This window comes from Balaenoptera borealis (genome assembly GCF_965194805.1).
Source record: "Balaenoptera borealis genome assembly, chromosome: 16".
In the NCBI taxonomy this organism is placed as follows: Eukaryota; Metazoa; Chordata; class Mammalia; order Artiodactyla; family Balaenopteridae; genus Balaenoptera; species Balaenoptera borealis.
Window position 1 is genome coordinate 30,098,703 of NC_138872.1, and position 19,520 is coordinate 30,118,222.

Here is a 19,520-nt window from a genome sequence, read left to right on the forward strand (position 1 = left end):
CCGCAGGGGTTCAAGGAGGTCCATCTGGACCCCACGTCCCTGGGCCTCATAGCTTGGGACGATCTCACTCTGGACCATCAAGGAGACAAAAATACCAGTTGGAGAAGGTCTGGAAACTACTTCAAGGCCTCATCCAGTTGAGCCCAGAGTAAAGACCCAACATGCAGAGCTGTAAGAACCCCACCATGGGCTGCGTGCCTTTGACCTGTACGTCCCTATGTCCACTGGAGGATAGCATACACCACGGTGAGAGACCAGGTCACTTGCTGGATGGAGGGGGACTGACCTTAGATAAGGTTTAGCCCAGCTTCACCTTCCCCATTTTACAGATAGGGAATTGAGACCAGGTCACACCCCCCGCAGCCCATTAGTGAAATGATTGTTATTTGCCATTTATCAATCTCCTCCAAGTCAACATTCAACTTAAAAAAGCCCGGGTTCTAACCAGTAGTGTATATAGCAAGTCAAAAAGAGTTGCATGCCTTAGAATAAGATGACTCTTGTGGTGGGCTTGTTAGATGATGCTCTAGGATAATTCAAAGTGGAACACAGTTATATTTAGCCTTGTTTCCAAGTTTTGGATAATTTTTCTTAACCTAAGTGTGTCTGGAGCTTAAAATGCAGGGAATAGGAAGGACAGAAGGCCGCCAGTTTCTCCTGCAGCAAACCATGGGAAGGGGGTTAGAAAGAGGCAAGGGTGATGGAAGTGATGAATTTCATGGGGGTGTGGGAGGAAGACATGCTGCTACCACTGCATTAGGTATCTGTACTCCTGGAGGCTGACCTCTTTCCTTTGCTGTCCTGATACATGGCCGTCTGCTTCCTCACCTTGAGACAGGCCCTCTGAAGGAGACAGGCTGGGAAGAAGAGCCCAGAGTCATGTCTCTCGATTGAAGAAACTCGGGGGGCAAGGGCTTGGGGCTGTACCTCCTAAGAGGTCTGGGGGGCACACCTCACCTAACTGTCTGCAGTGCTGGGCCTAGGCTAGGACTGGGGGTGGCTGACTACCTTCAAGGCTCTTGATAGCTCTGCCCTCAAAAAGTGCCATATGTCCTGCATGCTGCCCCCAGTCGAGAGGGGCACAGACTACACATGGCTTATGGCTCCCCTGCTTGGTTACTGCAGACCAGCCTTTTGAAGATTCTGACAAGTTCCACTCTCCAGCTCGGGGGCTTCAGGGCCTGGCGTACTCCTAATTATGGTAGGTCTCTGGCTGAATCTTGCCTCCCTCCCTGGCCTTGGATGGGCTCTCTCCAAAAGACTTTAGCAGGGATGGGGAGTTGGGGTCCATGTCTCCCACTCCAGGGCCCATCTAGACAGCTGTCAGGGCCACATAGCCCAGCCCAGTGGCCCAGGCTGAACAAGAGGCGAGAAGTGGCTTCCTGTCCCCTTGCAGCCAGCCTTCCTACAGGACCTTCGTCTTTTCCTCTCCCCACCAGGTCTACAGGTGTTGTCCCCACTGAGCCCGGACTAGTGGTCCCTCCAGGATTCACACCCATGCCCTGGATGGCAGCACAGACAGATGCAGGGCCGGGGCTGCAGGCAGACCTCAACCCACAGGCCTGAACAGGGAGAGGCCTTCCTCCCTGTGCTCAAGGGCCCCTCAGTCCCACAGGCTTCTCTCACCTCCCTTGAGGCTGGTTGGAAGCCCCAGCACTGTGCTGATGCTCTTGTTAGGAGAGCATCCTGTGGAGGTGCTGGATGCCTGACCTCACTTGCTGGGTCGGTTCCTCTGGAAGAGATGGACCTTGTGCAGACCAAGGGCGTCTGGTGACAGGAGCATGGGATGGGGAGTATGATAAGGAGCTCAGGGAGAGGTGGCCTGGGAAGGTCCTGTTTGCGTCTGACCCATCTCAACCATCCCAGCATCCCAACTACTCTCCAGGACAAGGGGTGGTGCCCAGCAGCCTCAGGAGGCCTGCCTAGGCTCCCATGGAGCTTCTGACAGCCACTTGATTCTGTGGCTGCCCCACTCCCTTTGAGCCCTAAGCACTCATGCTTGCCACATCATGAATCCCAGTGGAGGCTTTGGGCATGAAGGGTGCAGAAGAGGAGGTGCCAGGTCCCCTGGTTGTGGATCTTGCCCTCAATGGATGTCTCATGGACTCTGGCCCCACACACAGATGACTCTGGCTTGCCCCATAGAACCATGGAACGAGTCCAGCTGCCCCTGGTCTCATACTCTGCTCTGCTGAGGTTGGAGAAAACAATAAACACAGGTGCAGGTGGCCACCCAGCCTCTCTTGTGTGCTTCCTTGGTGTGGGTCTGCTTTCCTCAGCAGCTCTGCAGCTCTAAACCGTGCTGCTGGACAGCCTTCTTATACCTTGGACTTTTTCAACAGCATCAGAGTTCAACTGAGCAAGTATTCCCTGCCCCATATCTGCTCTTGTACTGAGTTGGGGGGTTGGGGGAGGGGTGGGAAGACCCAGGACATGGGCTCAACCCTGAGAGCTCTGGCTGGGAGCCCATTCTGGGCACTGAGGACTCAGTCCCCCAGCTGTCTGAGCAGGACCAAAGTTGGGGGTGTCAGAAGGACATTGCTGGGAACCAGAACAGAGCCAACTAAATACTACCCAGATGTACAGAGGCTCAGAAGTGAGATCCTTTCTGACTGGAGGCTGCTGGGTGGGGCAAATTTTGGCTGCTAGGATTGCCTGATTAAGTGACACCCAAACCTCCTCCCTCCTTCCCAGGCCTAGGCACTTTCCAGCTCTCCTGTCTCAGAGTTTGGGAGGATGGGTGGTAGAAAGGCAAGATTCCCAGGCTCATCTACCCAACTTCTAGGATGAATCCCAGTTGTCCCCCTGAAACGTGTTCCCTAGACCCCAAAGTTCTTTCTGACACTGGAAGCCACTTTTTTGATGCACTGTCCAGAGATCCCAGGGTCCAACTCCAGACCTCAAGCTTCCTTCTCTCTCCTCCCGACAGCAGTCCTTCGCTCTGGCCTCTGGAAACCTGTCCTTCCCCAACCTATGAGCCCATGCCTTGCAGCCCTCTGGACAAATAATACTTGCCAAGGCAGATAGGCTGGCCCTGTCCTTTAGAGGCCTCCACTTTCTTCTCTTGTGTTCCTGCCAATACCTGGGATTCATCTCACCGGGGCCCATGATGAGATAGCCTCCTACCCAAGAATCCTGCTTTATTCTCAGTGCTCGCCTGGCCTGCCTTCAGCCTGTGTTGCAGAGCCCCAAAGCCTGCCAGCCATGGCCTGCTCCATTCAGGCTCCGAGCAGTTTCCACGGTCCAGGGCCCTCCCAGGTTGATCACCTGCTGAGCGCTAATCTGCACCAGATGCAGGTTATTACTGGTTCCTGGAATGGGTCAGGTGCCGTGGTTGGTATAAATAAGATGTGATATTTGTCCTCATAGATCTCACAACTGTCCTCAAGCCACCATTTGAGTCAACACTGCCCACTCCTGGGAATTCCCTGGTGGTCCAGTGGTTAGGACTCTGCACCTCCACTGCCAGGGGTCCCGGTTCAGGGAACTAAGATCCCACAAGCAGCACAGTACAGCAGGTTAGATAGAGAGAGATAGGTAGATAGATAGATAAATACTGCCCATTCCCTCATCCGCAGCAGGCAGAGCTAATCATTATGAGGTTTGCTCTGGACTGAATTGTGTCCTCTCAAAATTCATACATGGAGCCCAAACCCCTCTGCCTTTGTGGCTATATTTGGAGACAGGGCCTTTAAGGAGGTGATTAAGGTTAAATAAGGTCATAAGAGTGGGGCCCTAATCTGATAGAATTGTGTCCTTGTATGAAGAGGAAGAGACTCCAGAGTTCTCTGTCCACTATGTGAGGACACAGGCGAGAAGGCGGCCACCTACAAGTCAGGAAGAGTCCTCACCAGGAATCAAATCAGCTTGCACTTTGATCTGGGACTTCTAGCTTCTGAAACTATGAGAAAATAAATTTCTCTGTTTAAGCTGCCTAGTCTATGGTATTTTATTATGGCAGCCCAGGCTGACTAACACAGTGTTCTTCCTGCATGTCTTGGTTTTGGTTCCCTAAGAAGCAGAACCTGAGACAGGTTCCCTGCTGGAGAACTCTCGAAGACAGTGTAGAACATAACTCAGGGTTTTCCCACCCAAGGGGCAGAGGATCTGGGATATTGATCCTCCAGCCCTCATCTGTCACTGCCTGGGGGCTGCTCCCAGGAGATTAACTCTCTGACACTTCTGGCCTGCCTGTCCCTCCTGCAGAGAAAAAGCCACCAGTAGACTTTGTTGGAGGATATTGTAAGCAAATTCTGGAACAGTGAGTCTGAGGGGATATGGGCAAGTAGAACCAACAGTTCTATGCCACAGACCCACCAGGGTCACAAAGTCATTTTTAACACAGTCTCTAGTCAGGGCCATCACTTGAGATGAAAACTATTAACCAAGTCTGGCAAATATCACACCAGGTCTTTTTGTAGCCAATAAATCAGTGAGGAGTGAGTGAAACTGGACCATGAGTCATGGGTCAGTCCAAGACAAGTCTGCAACCAAGTCTGGGCCTGCATCTGGATCTGCAGCAACTCCAGCAAAGCAACAAGGGCATTTTTTTCTGGGCCTCACAGCCAGAACACCTCTCTGGACTTCCAACATTCTCTAGTCGAAAGGGACTCCATTCTCCATAGCTCCAGCCATCCTGAGTCAGGACGATATTAAGCTGAGTGGCAGAAGCTTGGTCTTGATCTTACATAAATCTGTATGGAGAACCCACTGCCCAGTAAATGCTAGCGTATTTATTTATTTATTTTTGGCTGCATTGGGTCTTCGTGGCTGCGCGTGGGCTTTCTCTAGTTGCGGCGAGCGGGGACTACTCTTCATTGGGGTGCGCGGGCTTCTCATTGCGGTGGCTTCACTTTTGCGGAGCATGGGCTCTAGGCACTCAGGCTTCAGTAGTTGTGGCGCACGGGCTTAGTTGCTCCGCGGCATGTGGGATCTTCCCGGATCAGGGCTCGAACCTTTGTCCCCTGCATTGGCAGGCGGATTCTTAACCACTGCGCCACCAGGGAAGCCCCTAAATGCTAGCATATCACCAGGTCCTAGCCTAGTGACAGTCCTGAGGCCTTGTAGACAAGACAGGATTGATTGGTTCATGGGGACTGACCCCTCCAGGTGCTGGACATCCCAGGCCAGTGGTGGAAGTTCTAACCTTGCCCCAGTGCCTATGTTCATCTCAGTCAGGGTGGCATCACGCACCCGGAATGGAGGTTGTCTTCGTGTGGATTCCCCCAGGAGCAGAGCCTGAGACAAAGATTTGTGTTCAGAGGGTTTATCTGGGAGGCAATCTCAGGAAGCACCAGTGAAGGAGAGGGGAAGGGAGGCAGGGAAAGTAAGGAAGCCCAATACCTTGTGCTTGTGAGCAAGTCACTCCTGTGAGTTTTCTGGAGCTTAATCCCACCAGGGAACTCTGGGAAACTGTATAAAACACACAGAGATTTCCCACCTGAGGGGCAAGGGAGCTTGTGTACTTACTTATACACCGACTTCTGTCAGTCAGTGGTCAGAAGCTTCCGGGGGCAGTGGGAGGGGAGCGTCACCTTCCTGGAACTTCTAGGTGGCCTTGTGGGTGGCAACAGGCCCCAGAAGCTAGAGAAAGCTCTCAGAGGAAGAGATGCAGTGCTGGCAGATGGGGTCAGACAGGTGTACACTGAAGAGGTAAAGATGAGGGGGTCTGGATGTGGCACAACAGTGTGCACTGGAGGTGGCCCCGGGCAGTCAGCCTGTGGAAGAGGAAGTTTTTCCTAGTTGAAGTAAGTTTATGAATTTTTCATCACCTGTAGGTCCTGCCTCTCCTGGGACCAGGTGACAGAAATTCTGCTCAGACTGTTTCTAGTTGAGGTACCAAGATGCCAGGTGACAAAGGGGCCCTTCCCAGCATCAGCCTACCGCCGGGCTTTCTTTCCACAGGGCCGATGGGGTGGAAGTAAGATGGGGGTCAGATACTTGGTTGCTTGACCTTTAGAGAGAGAGTATCTCCCAGGAAATCCTCTGCTTCCTTCCCACATATGTTTCCCAGCAGAACCAGGCTGCTGTGCCCTGCATCCTCGAGCAGCCTCTAGGGATGTACTTGGCTCAGACAGGTCCCACTGTGGACAGGTCTCACTGACTCAAGGGAAGCCCAGCAGCAGCTTTGACGAGCCCTACTGCTGACTGTTTTGCAAAACGTCCTCATTCTTCCCATTCCTGCCCTTATTGGCAGGGCCCTTATTTTTTTCCAAAAAGAAAAATCTCCCAGGGAACTCTTTGGTGGTCCAGCTCTTTCACTGCCGTGGCCTGGGTTCAATCCCTGGTTGGGGAACTAAGATCCCACAAACCGCACGGTGCAGCCAAAAAAAAGAAAAAGAAAAATCTCCCAGAAAAATGGAAACTGCTGTGCAGTGCAGAAAGGATGGTCTTTTCAATAAATGGCATTAGGTCAATTGGATATTCATAAGACAAAATGAAACTTGACCTATACCACATACCATTCACAAAAATCAATTAAGATGGATTGTGGACCTAAATGTGAAAGCTAAAAAATTAAAGCCTCATGCCCTTGAAGATAAACTAGTAGTTGTTTGCCAGAGTAACCTGTAAGGTCTATTTCCCCCACCATATGGTCAACTTAGAATGAGGCAAGCATTAAACATAGTTGAGGTGGTTCAAGTGGACCCCCAAATCTCTTTTCTCTTCCCGAGGATGACTTCTCCAAATAGGAAAAAATTCACAGATCACATAGAGTGTCTTTGTTCCCTGGAAGAGCCAGGCTCTTCAGTGATTCTCAGAAGCTCCTCGCTCTTGCGCCTGGCCCGGCCACCCTCCCCTCCCTGTCCACACCTTTGCACGTATACCCACAAGCTTCCTTCCTCTGCTGCCGTTCCAGTACGCAGTAACAACACCCTTTGGGTGACCGAAGGGCGTGAGCCACCTTGAAGCCACCAGCTTTGAAGTCTGGTGTTCATAAGAACACCACACCAGACAAGCTCTCACCAACCCCAACGTGAGAGCCCTCCTATCACTTGTTTCACACTCCCCTACTCTTCACTCTCATTAAGGGATTTTTTGATAACTAGAATTTCTTAGTTGAATGTAGTCTAAGTTATCAATCTTTTCTTTATGGTTAGTGTTTCTTGTATCCTTTTAAGAAATCTTCACCTACCCCCAAATCAAGAAGATATTTTGATTTTTATATATGGTGTGAGCTAGGGGTCAAGTTTATTATTATTATTTTTTTTGTATGGATAGTCAACTGGTTCAGCACCATTTATTAAAATGACCATCTTTTCTCCACTGCAAGTCAGTGGCACCTTTATCATAAATTAAGTTTCCATATATGTACAGGTCTTTTTGTCTACCTTTATACCAATTCCACACTATCTTAATTACTTTAGATTTATAGTAAGTTTTGATATCCAGTACAGCAAATTGTCGAACTTAGTTCTTCATGATTATCTTAGCTACACTTGGTCCTTTGCATTTCCATTTAACTTTTATAATCAATTTATTAATTCTTTAAAAGCCTCCTGAATTTTCACTGAGATTGTATTGAATTTATAGATCAATTAATGGAGAATTGATATCTTTAAAATGTTGAATATTTCAATCTATGAATATTGTGTATTGTTCCATTTATTTAAATCTTTTAAACTTCTCTTAACAGTATTTTATAGGCCTCTGTGTGGAAGTCTTACACATCTTTTATTTTTTCCTCAGTATCTGATTATTTTATGCTCTTATATATGATATCATTTTCTTAATTCCACTTCCTAGCTATTTGTTGTGGGTTTATAGAAATACAATTGATTTTTATGCAATAACCTTGTATTCAGCAACCTTGCTTAGCTCACAGATAGTAATACTTTATCCATAGATTATCTTGGATTTTTTTTTTTTAATTTATTTTTTGGCTGCGTTGGGTCTTCATTGCAGCGCACGGGCTTTCTCTAGTTGCAGCGAGTGGGGGCTACTCTTTGTTGTGGTGCACGGGCTCTAGGCGCGCGGGCTCAGTAGTTGTGCACACGGGCTTAGCTGCTCCGCGGCATGTGGGATCTTCCTGGACCAGGGATCGAACCCATGTCCCCTACACTGGCAGGCGGATTCTTAACCACTGCGCCACCAGGGAAGTCCCATCTTGGATTTTCTCAAGTTGATAATTATGTCATCTGTAAAGGACAGTCTTATTTCTTCATTTCCAATCCTTATTTCTTTTCTTTCCTTCTCTTGACAAAATACACCCCTGGTGCCTTCAATACAATGTTAATTAGAAGTAGTGTTAGTGGGCAATTTTATTTTGCTCCTGATCTCAAAAGGTAAACTTCTAACATTAAGTATCATGTTTGGTTTTATAGCATCCTTCTATTCCTAAGTTTCTAAAAAAAAAATTTAATTATGAATAGATGCCAAATTTTCTGAAATGCTTCTGTGCATGTATTGAGAAAATCATGTGAATTTCTCCATTATTTTGTTAACATGCTGAATTACATTCATTATATGTCTAATGTTAAACCACCGCATTAACTGCATTAATTGTATGCTTAATGGTACACTTCCATGTCTCCTTTACCCAGGGTATGCCATTTGCTAACATATAGCCCCATTCTCTCTCTCTCTCTGTTTCTGTCTCTTTCTCTTTCTTTATCTCTATCTCTTTCTCTCTTTGTGCTACTCTCCCAGAAGGTACCCATTGGCCCTCACCTTCCCCACTTCTCTTCAAGAAGCTAGGTTTCTGGGAAACAAAATGCAGAGATCTGAAGACCACCTCAGTACTTCACCCTGTCATGATACCTTCTGCTGCCTTCTGGGAGAGGGGGAGGGAAAAACACAAGAACGAAAGCAAATCAGTCTCTCACTAAGTCATTCTACCTCGATTCTAACCTGTCTCTCCTCAGCTGGACTCTTAGCTCTGGGTCTCCTCTTTTGGAGTTCCAGAAAGGTGCTCGTGGACCCTCTGTCCAAGAGCCCCTACCTCCACTCAATTCTCAAAGGGGAAAGTGTCCACCCCCACTCCCACCCCCTTCTTGCCTCAGTCCTGGCAGGGAGCACAGAGGGCCAACCCCGGGAGATGGGGGTGAGGGGGAGCAGGTGCTGGGATTAGAGCTGAGGGGACTGCCAAGGGGAAGGAGGGGTGTTCTGAGTCCATAGACACCCCCCACTGGAGACAGAATGGAAGAGACTTCATGATTCTAAAGATATAGAAGAGGCTTCCCACCAGGGCAATAACAGAAACTAGACTGTTTCTGCACATTCCTTTGGCTATTTCATTCCTTGAGGGAAAAAGAGCCAAGTGTTTAAAAGGGGAAGGAAAACACCGTCAACAGCAGGTCTGTTATTCCTTGGGGCCCAGCATCCTGACATCTTGGTTCTCCAAAGCCTTTCCTTCCTCATTCCCTGCCAGCCTGGGAGTGAACGCTGCCCCTGAGACACCCTTTGCTGTGCAGTGGGCCCCTTGAGCTGGGCTTCCAGGGTTCCCAGGGGAGGTGTAGGTGCCTCTCCCCATGGCTAGGGTGTAAAAGGCTATCCATCTAGCACCATGGCCAAGGGCCACGCCATAGTGGGCAGCCATCCTGTGAGTCCAGTTCCTGAAGGCCTACCTTAGGGTGGAGGGTTGGGCAGGAAAGCCCTCTGGCCTGCGTCCCTGCCCCTGCTGCCTCTCTTGGGGTTCCCCCAACTGGGAGCCTAGCCCCCTCCACACATCCAACCCCTCACCCAGAGCCTGAGTCCACCTTCAGGTGGGTGGAGGAGGGTCTGGCCACTGGGGCTGGCACCGACTCAAGCCCAGCCAGCTTTGGCTTCTGTGGTGAAAGCGGGTTTGTCTGGGCTGCTCCCCAGGCCCTTCTTGGAGCCGGGCCCAGAGCGCCACCTCGCCAAGACAAACTGTGGCTGCCACGTGGAATGTGGTCTAGTGGCTGCTCAGCAAGCCTGAAGCTGGCAGGCCTGTCAGTGGTGCCCCCGCGGTTCTGCAGTGGGGAGCCCTACAGGGTCCGCAGGGTCAGGTCAGGCCAGGCCGGGAGCAGGTAACAAGAGGCTGCCAGTTGTAAAGCAACTATACTCCAGTAAAAAATAATTTAAAGGGGTTTCCCTGGTGGCACAGTGGTTGAGAATCTGCCTGCCAATGCAGGGGACACGGGTTCGAGCCCTGGTCTGGGAAGATCCCACATGCCGCGGAGCAACTGGGCCCGTGAGCCACAACTGCTGAGCCTGCGCGTCTGGAGCCTGTGCTCCGCAACAAGAGAGGCCGCGATGGTGAGAGGCCCGCGCACCGCGATGAAGAGTGGCCCCCGCTCGCCGCAACTAGAGAAAGCCCTCGCACAGAAACGAAGACCCAACACAGCCAAAAAATAAAAAATAAATAAATAAAATAAAATGAATAAAAAAAAAATGCTGCCAGGCATCGCTCTGTCCCTTTTTGAGTGAGGTGGGACATCCCCTCTCTTGGTCTCATCTGAAAACCAAAAACTCATAATCAAGGCTCAAGGCTGACAGAATTCCTCCAAGCCCACTTCCTCAGGGGAGCAGCTCAGTAGCAGAAGGTGGGGGAGGAGGGGCTGCAGGGAGGCATATGCGCCTGTGTGTGTACGTGTGGAGTCGGGGCTGCCAGAGCAGGAGAAAGAGAGGCAGCAAGGCCTCCTCTTCCCTCAACACTGCCCAGGAGGAGCAGCGACATTGACATTTAGACCCACAACTTACGCAGCACTTGCCATAAGGGGATTCCCTGGAAGCAGAGCCTGAAATGGGGGCTGGGGTGCATGTGGAAGTGCTCTCTAGAAGAAAAGGGCTGAGGGAGGCAGGACAGGGCTGGGGTGGGGGTGGGGGATGCTAAGTAAGAATGTGGTATCAGCGGAGCCTAACCTGATGCCATAGGGAGCCCTGGAGCATGAAGGGCATGACAGTTGGCAAGGAGACGGCTGTAATACCCCTGGGCACACGGGCCTAGTTGCTCAGTGGTATGTGGGCTCTTCCCAGACCAGGGCTCGAACCTGTGTCCCCTGCATTGGCAGGCGGATTCTTAACCACTGCACCACCAGGGAAGCCCCTCTGTAGGTTTTCTTTCTGCCCCACATACCCCAGATTTGGAACAGAAGAAGCTGGCAACTCAGAAATGCCAATGGGTGAAAAGAACAACAAAAGGCCCCAACAAAAACCTGCTGTCTCTCTAGTCAAGAGACCAAGAAAGGAGCAACCCGGTAAGACAGAAACTTTTAGACAAAAAAGTTTATACTCCAGCCAAATCCCCCAGAAGAAACTGTAGCCCCACCTACACTCACACCAGCAAAGGCCCAGTGGGGAGCCTAAACTTCCATCCTGTCCAGGCTGCAATGAGGTACCCCAACACTCTGCCAGTGTGATGCCAGAGAAGACCAAGTAAAGGGCGGAGACTTTCATCCCCTCTGGCTGGCGATGAGGCCTCCCCTGGGGCCTCACTCGTGTTTCACCATGTCAGTGAAAACCATGTGAAAAGCCTGCATTTCCACCCCACTCAGCAGTAACAAGGGGCTTCTCATTCTCCCTGCTGGGATGGTGTCACAGGAAACCTAATGAGTCAGGACTTTGACCATGGCCCAGAGGTAACAAGGCTAGCCCCAACATGTGGTGTCAGTGGAGATCACACTTGGAGCTAGACCTCCCACCTCTGCCCATCAGTGAAAAGGAACACCACCCCCTGGGTGTCAACAGAAGTCAAGTGAGAAACTTAGACTTTCTACCTCTGCCTGGCAGCACCCCGCCTTGCCCTGGTAGACTGGTGTCAGTAGCCCCCACTCGCTGCAACTAGAGAAAGCCCGCACGCAGCAACGAAGACCCAACGCAGCCAAAAATAAATAAATAAATAAATAAATAAAATATATTAAAAAAAAAAAAAAAAGTTAACATTAGTGTCACCCGAGTCCCAGAAGGAAAGAGAAAAAGTTAGGACTGAAAAAATACTTGAAGAACTAACTGAAAAATGTTCACTTCTCACTCAGGTCTTAAGGGCCCCAACCTCTGAGAAAGACAATTCCATATATTTGTGTTTCTTATAAAGCTGTAATTAAAAGAACATCTGTAACTTCAAAGTTCCAAGAAACCTGAGGATTTGGGTCACTACATTGTTCCTGCAATTCCTCCTACACGCAGAGTTTAGTACGCAATAGTTTGACATTAAATTTTGAGCCTTTGGCCTTTATTTCCTCCACACTTTCCAAACTTTCACAGACTTGGGGGCATTTAGCTTGTGTCTTATCTCACAGGCTAGAACCACCATTGTCTTCCTCTCCATGGATATCAAACAGGTTTCATCTTAAGCACATTCTAGTACATATGGTATCTTTGTTCAAATTAGAAAAAGACGTCCCTTTTTCAAGTAAAACAAACAAAAGAAGTATTATATTATTTGTTTCTTAACAATAATAATTAAGACAAATATACAGGGACTTCCCTGGTGGTCCAGTGGTTAAGACTTCACCTTCCATTGCAGGGGGTGCGAGTTCATACCTGGTCGGGGAGCTAAGGTCCAACATGCCTCGCACCCAAAAAACCAAAATATAAAACAGAAGCAGTATTGTAACAAATTCAGTAAAGATTTAAAAAATAGTCCACATCAAAAAAAATTCTTAAAAAAAAAAAAAAAAGACAAATATATACGAGCACCTGATCCCTCCCAAAGCTGAGAGCATTTTGTGTCACCTGGTACCTGGGCTGGAGGAGTATTCCTAGATGAAGACTGTGTGGTCTCCAGGGACTTCTCTAGTGGTCCAGTGGTAAAGAATCCGCCTTCCAATGCAGGGGTTGTGGATTTGATCCCTGGTCAGGGAATTAAGATCTCACATGCCATGGGGCAACTAAGCCTGCATGCCACTACTACTGAGCTTGTGCGCCTCAACTAGAGCCAGTGTGCTGCAACTACAGAGCCCACATGCTCTGGAGCCGCGCGCCACAACTACAGGCCCACGCTCCCTGGAACCTGTGCGCCACAACTAGGTAAGAAAAAAACCCACACACTACAACTAGAGAGAAGCCCATGCACCTCAATGAAGAGCCCGCGCACTGCAATGAAAGAGCCCGCATGCCTCAGTGAAGATCCTGTGTGCCACAGCTAAGACCCAATACAGCCAAAAATAAATTAAATAAATAAATAATAAATAAATGTTTTTTTAAAAAAAAGAATGTGTTGTCTCCAGAATCCAAAGAGGCCACCAGTCACTGTGCTTTCTTCTTTGTGGTGGAGGATGCAAGATGCAGCAATTAGTCTTTTACTTTGGAGGAGATATTGTGGCATGCCCTTGATGAATGGCTCCCATAGGACCTTACCAAAGTGGCAGTTTCCTGAATCTTCATAGGGTTTATTTCCCACCATCTGGAGTTTGTGTGTCTTACCCAGGTCTCTAGTGTGCTAGCCGTGTCATGTTCATCCTGCCCAGCCAGTATGATGTCAGCAATGTAAAGGACCATTGTAGCATTCTGCACGATATACACATGGTCCAGATATATTCAAACTATATTATGATAGAGACCGGGAGAGTTAACACCAGTGTGAAACTCCAAGTGTGTATTTTTTTTTTTTTTAAAGAAATTCACGTTCTTTTTTTATTTATTTATTTATGACTGTGTTGAGTCTTCGTTTCTGTGCGAGGGCTTTCTCTAGTTGCGGCAAGTGGGGACCACTCTTCATCGCGGTGCGCGGGCCTCTCACCATCGCGGCCTCTCTCGTTGCGGAGCACAGGCTCCAGACGCGCAGGCTCAGTAATTGTGGCTCACGGGCCCAGTTGCTCCGTGGCATGTGGGATCTTCCCAGACCAGGGCTCGAACCCGTGTCCCCTGCATTGGCAGGCAGATCCTCAACCACTGCGCCACCAGGGAAGCCCCCAAGTGTGTATTTTTGATCATTTATTGTGAACTAGAACTGTTTCTGATCCTCTTTTCTAACTAGGATGGAATTCTAATATGGAATTCACCATATTAACAAACTAAAAAAGAAAAAAAGAAATGATCATCTCAATAGATGCAGAAAAAAGCATTTGACAAAATCTAACATTCATTCCTGATAAAAATTCTCAGCAAACTAGGATTAGAAGGGAACCTTTGCAACATGATAAGGGGCATCTATAAAAACCTAATAGCTAACGTCAAACTGAATGTTTCCCTCCTAAAATCCACTCTTACCATGCTTGTACTTCTTTGATCTACAGATTTATGTCTTTCACCAAACTTGGAGAGTTTTCAGCCATTGTTACTTAATTCCTATTTGATATAGTACTGGAAGTTCCAGCAAGTGCAATAAGGCAAGAAAAAGAAATAAAATGCTTAATATTGTAAAGGAATAAATAAAATTACCCCTATTGATAGATGATATGATCATCTATGCAGAAAATTCTAGGGAATCTATATTTTTTTAAAGTCCTATATCTAATAAGCAAGTTTAGCAAGGTCACAAGACTTGAGATCAATATACAGTATTCCATCATACTTCAATATATTAGCAATAAGGGGCTTCCCTGGTGGCGCAGTAGTTAAGAATCCACCTGTCAATGCAGGGGACGCGGGTTCAAGCCCTGGTCCGGGAAGATCCCACATGCTGCAGAGCAACAAAGCCCATGTGCCACAACTACTGAGCCTGTACTCTAGAGCCCGTGAGCCACAACTAGTGAGCCACGTGCCACAGCTACTGAAGCCCACGCACCTAGAGCCCATGCTCTGCCACAGCAATGAGAAACCCGTGCACCACAACGAAGAGTAGCCCCCACTCGCCACAACTGGAGGAAGCTCGCGAGCAGCAACGAAGACCCAACGCAGCCAAAAATAAATAAATAGAATAAATTTAAAAGAAAGAAAAGAAATGTACTTATAATAAAAAAAAAGTGTTCCTTAAAAAAAAAATATATATATATATATATATATTAGCAATGAACAACTGGAACATGACATTTTTGAAAATAGTAACTATTTTTTTGCTAGGGCTGCCACAGATTGGGTAGCTAAGAGAACAGAAATTTATTTTCTCACAGTTCTAGCTATGAAGTCCAAGATCAAGGTGTTTCAAGATTTCATTTCTCCTGCCCCATCTCTCCTTGTTTTATTGATGGACGTCTTTCACTGTGTCCTCATATGGCCTTTTCTCTGGGCACACATGTCCCTGGTATCACTCCCTCTTTTTATAAGAACACAAGTCACATTGGATTAGGGCCCACCCATCTGACTTCATTTAGCCTTAATTACCTTTTTAAAGTCTCTATCTCCAAATATAGTAACATTCTGAGGTGTGTGTGGGAGAGGACTTCAACATATGAATTTGAGGGGGACAGAATTCAGTCCATACAGTACCATTTACAATAGCTCCAAAAAAATGAAATACTTGAATATATCTAACAAAACATATACAGGATCTGTATGCTAGAAACTACAAAATGCTAATGAAAGCAATCAAAGAAGAATTAATAAAAGGAAAAACATACCATATTTATAGATTGGAAGACATAGTATATTTAAGATATATATTCTCCCCCAAATTGAACAATAAATTTAATGTAATTCCAATTAAAATTCCAGCAGGACTCTTTGTAGATAGAGACAAGCTAAATCTAAAATGTATATAGGGACTTCCCTCCTGGTCCAGTGGGTAAGACTCCACGCTCCCAATGAAGCGGGCCCGGGTTCCATCCCTGGTCAGGGAACTAGATCCCGCATGCTGCAAATAAGATCCAGTGCAGCCTAAATAAATAAATAAACATTAAAAAAACTTTTAAAAATAAAATGTATATAGAAAGGTAAAGAAACTAAAATAGCCAAAACAATTTTGAAAAAGAAAACAGGGCTTTCCTGGTGGCACAGTGGTTGGGAATCCGCCTGCCAATGCAGGGGACGCGGGTTCGAGCCCTGGTCTGGGAGGATCCCACATGCCGCGGAGTAACTAGGCCCATGTGCCACAACTACTGAGCCTGCGCTCTAAAGACCGCGAGCCACAGCTACTGAGCCCGCATGCGACAACTACTGAAGCCCGCGCGGCTACAGCCCGTGCTCCGCAACAGAAGCCACCGCAGTGAGAAGACCGTGGACCGCAAGGAAGAGTGGCCCCTGCTCACCGCAACTAGAGAAAGTCCACGTGCAGCAACAAAGACCCAACACAGCCAAAAATAAAATAAATAAATTTTAAAAAATAAATAAATTGGGCTTCCCTGGTGGCGCAGTGGTTGAGAATCTGCCTGCCAATGCAGGGGACACGGGTTCGAGCCCTGGTCTGGGAAGATCCCACATGCCGCAGAGCAACTGGGCCCGTGAGCCACAATTACTGAGCCTGCGCGTCTGGAGCCTGTGCTCCGCAACAAAGAGAGGCCTCGATAGTGAGAGCCCCGTGCACCGCGATGAAGAGTGGCCCCCGCTCTCCAGAACTAGAGAAAGCCCTCGCACAGAAACGAAGACCCAACACAGCTAAAAATAAATAAATAAATTAAAAAATAAATAAATAAATAAATAAATAAATAAATAAATAAATTTAAAAAAAAAAGAAAAACAAAGATGTAGGATTCACATTAACCAATTTTTTTGTAGGTATATTTTTAACATCTTTTTTTTTTTTTTTTTTTTGGCCACGCTACGTGGCATGTGGAATCTTAGTTCCCCGACCAGGGATTGAACCCACACCCCCTGCACTGGGGGTGTGGAGTCTTAACCACTGGACCACCAGGGAAGTCTCTGTAGGGTTTTTTTAATTTAGTTTTTTAATTGTGGTAAAATTTAGCATTGTAATCATTTTTAAGTGTACAATCAGTGACATCAAGTACATTCGCAATGTTGTAATGCTGGAAATACTATCTATTTCTAGACCTTTTTTATCATCCCAAACAGAAACATGTACCCATTAAGTTATAACTCCCCATTCCCCTTACCCCCAATCCTTAGTAATCTTTACTCTTTTTTTTCTTTAAAATTTCTTTAATTTTTATACAATTGTTAAAGGTTACTTTCTATTTGCAGTTATTACAAAATATTGGCCGATTTCCCCATGTTGTACAGTACATCCTTGAGCCTAAAATTACACCCAATAGTTTGTACCTCTCACTCCCCAACCTCTATAATGCCCCTCCCCCTCCCAGTGGTAACCACTAGTTTGTTCTCTGTATCTCTGAGTCTGCTTCTTTTATGCCATATTCACTAGTTTGTTATATTTTTTAGATTCCACATATAAGTGATATCATACAGTATTTATCTTTCTCTGACTTATTTCACTTAGCATAATGCCCTCCAAGTCCAACTATGTCACTGCAAATGGCAAAATTTTGTTCTTTTTTATGGCTGAGTAGTATTCCATTGTATATATACATATCACATCTTTATCCATTCACTTAATTTGGTTTCATGTCTTGGCAATTGTAAATGCTGCTGCTATGAACATTGGGGTGCATGCGTCTTTTCAAATTAGTGCTTTTGTTTTTTTCAGATGTATACTCAAGAGTGGAAATGCTGGGTCATATGGTAGTTCTATTTTCAGTTTTTTGAGAAACCTCCATAATGTTTTCCACAGTGGCTACACCAACTTACATTCCCACCAGCAGTGTACGAGGGTTCCCTTTTCTCCACATCCTCACCAACATTAGCTATTTATGTTCTTTTTTATGATAGCCATTCTGACAGGCGTGAGGTGATATCTCACTGTGGTTTTGATTTGTATTTCCCTGATGATTAGCAATGGTGAGTATCTTTTCATGTGCCTGTTGGCCATCTGCATTTCCTCTTTGGAAAAACGTCTATTCAGTTCTTCTGCCCACTTTTTAATCAGGTTGTTTGGTTTTTGATATTGAGTTGTATGAAGTAACCTCTATTCTACTTTCTGTCTCTATGAATTTGCCTATTCCAGTACCTCATATAAGAATTATATGGAAACATATAATATTTGTCCTTTTGTGTCTGGCTTATTTCACTTAACATAATGTTTTTTTGCTAACACGTTTTGTCTTTAATGGCACATATCAGAATTTCATTCCTTTTCATGGCTGAGTAATATTCTATTGTGTGTATACTACATTTTGTTTATTCATTCATTTTTTGATGGACACTTGGATTTTGTCTACCTTTTGGCTATTGTGAATAATGCTCCTCTGAACATTGGTGTACACATATCTGTTTGAGTTCCTGCTTTAAATTTTTTTGGATATATACCTAGAAGTGGAATTACTGGGTCATTTGGCAATTCTGGTTTTTTAAAAAAAATATTTTATTCCTTTTTAAAATAAATTTATTTATTTTATTTATTTATTTTTGGCTGTGTTGGGTCTTCGTTGCTGTGCGTGGGCTTTTCTCTAGTTGTGGAGAGCGGGGACTACTCTTCATTGCTGTGCGCAGTCTTCTCATTGCAGTGGCTTCTCTTGTTGCAGAGCACAGGCTCTAGGCGCGTGGGGTTCGGTAGTTGTGGCTCATGGGCTCCAGAGCACAGGCTCAGTAGTTGTGGCCCACGGGCTTAGTTGCTCCACAGCATGTGGTATCTTCCCAGACCAGGGCTTGAACCCATGTCCCCTGCATTGGCAGGCAGATTCTTAACCACTGCACCGCCAGGGAAGCCCTATGTTTAACTTTTTGAGGAACCACTAAACTCTTTTCCACAGCAGCTGTAATATTTTACATTCCCACTAGCAATACACAAGTGTTCCAATTTCTCCACATCATTGCCAAAACTTGTTATTTTCCATTTTATTGCTAATAGCCATCTTAATGGGTGTGAAGTGCTATCTTATTGTGGTTTTGATTTGCATTTCCCTAATGACTAATGATGTTGAGCATCTTTTCATGTACTTATTGGCCATTTGTATATCTTCTTTGAAGAAATGTATTCAAGTCCTTTGCCCATTTTTGAATTAGTTTGTTTTGTTGTTGAGTTGTAGGGGTTCTTTATGTATTCTGGATATTTAAACTTCTGTAAATATTTTCTCCCATTCTGTGTGTTATATTTTCAGTCTTTTGCAGTGTTCTTTGATGCACACAAGATTTTAACTTTGATGAAGTCTAATTTATCTATTTTTTTCTCTTGTTGCCTGTGTTTTTGATGTCATATCCAAGAAATCATTGACAAACCAAATGTCATGAAGATTTCCCCTTTTTCTTCTAGGAGTTTTATAGTTTTAACTCTTAAGTTTAGATTTTTGATCCATTTTGAGTTAATTTTTGTATATGACATAAGGTAAGAGTCCAACTTCATTCTTTTGCATGTGCATACTACCCAATTGTCAAATGTATCATAGAACTTCAGTAGTCAAGACAGTGTGGTATTGGTGAAAGAATAGATGCATACCAATGCAACGGACTAAAAATTCCAGAAGTAGACCCACATCAATACGGTCAACAGATTTTTAACAAAGGTATGAAGGCATTTCAATGTAGAAAGAACAGTCTTTTCACCAAAAGGTGCTGTAAAAAAAATGGACCTCCATAGGCAAAAAACAAACAAACAGGGACTTCCCTGGTGGTGCAGTGGTTAAGAATCTGCCTGCCAGTGCAGGGAACACAGGTTCGATCCCTGGTCTGGGAAGATTCCACCTGCCTCAGAGCAACTAAGCCCGTGCACCACGACTACTGAGCCTGCT

General features: G+C 46.2%; 1 protein-coding gene across 3 annotated transcripts in view; it reads left to right on the forward strand.

Annotated features, from left to right (window-relative positions):
- The window catches only part of EBF4 (EBF family member 4), a 50,449-nt gene extending 48,217 nt beyond the window's left edge, over nucleotides 1-2,232 (forward strand). For all 3 annotated transcript variants that reach the window (XR_014235938.1, XM_082361433.1, XM_082361434.1), the window contains 2 exons: nucleotides 1,126-1,201; nucleotides 1,440-2,232. Coding sequence is in view for 2 of the 3 variants with exons in the window: in XM_082361433.1 (XP_082217559.1) it covers nucleotides 1,126-1,196 (71 nt within the window). In the remaining variant the exon portion in view is untranslated. The remainder of the gene's footprint in view (nucleotides 1-1,125; nucleotides 1,202-1,439) is intronic.
- The last annotated feature ends 17,288 nt before the right edge of the window (nucleotides 2,233-19,520 follow it).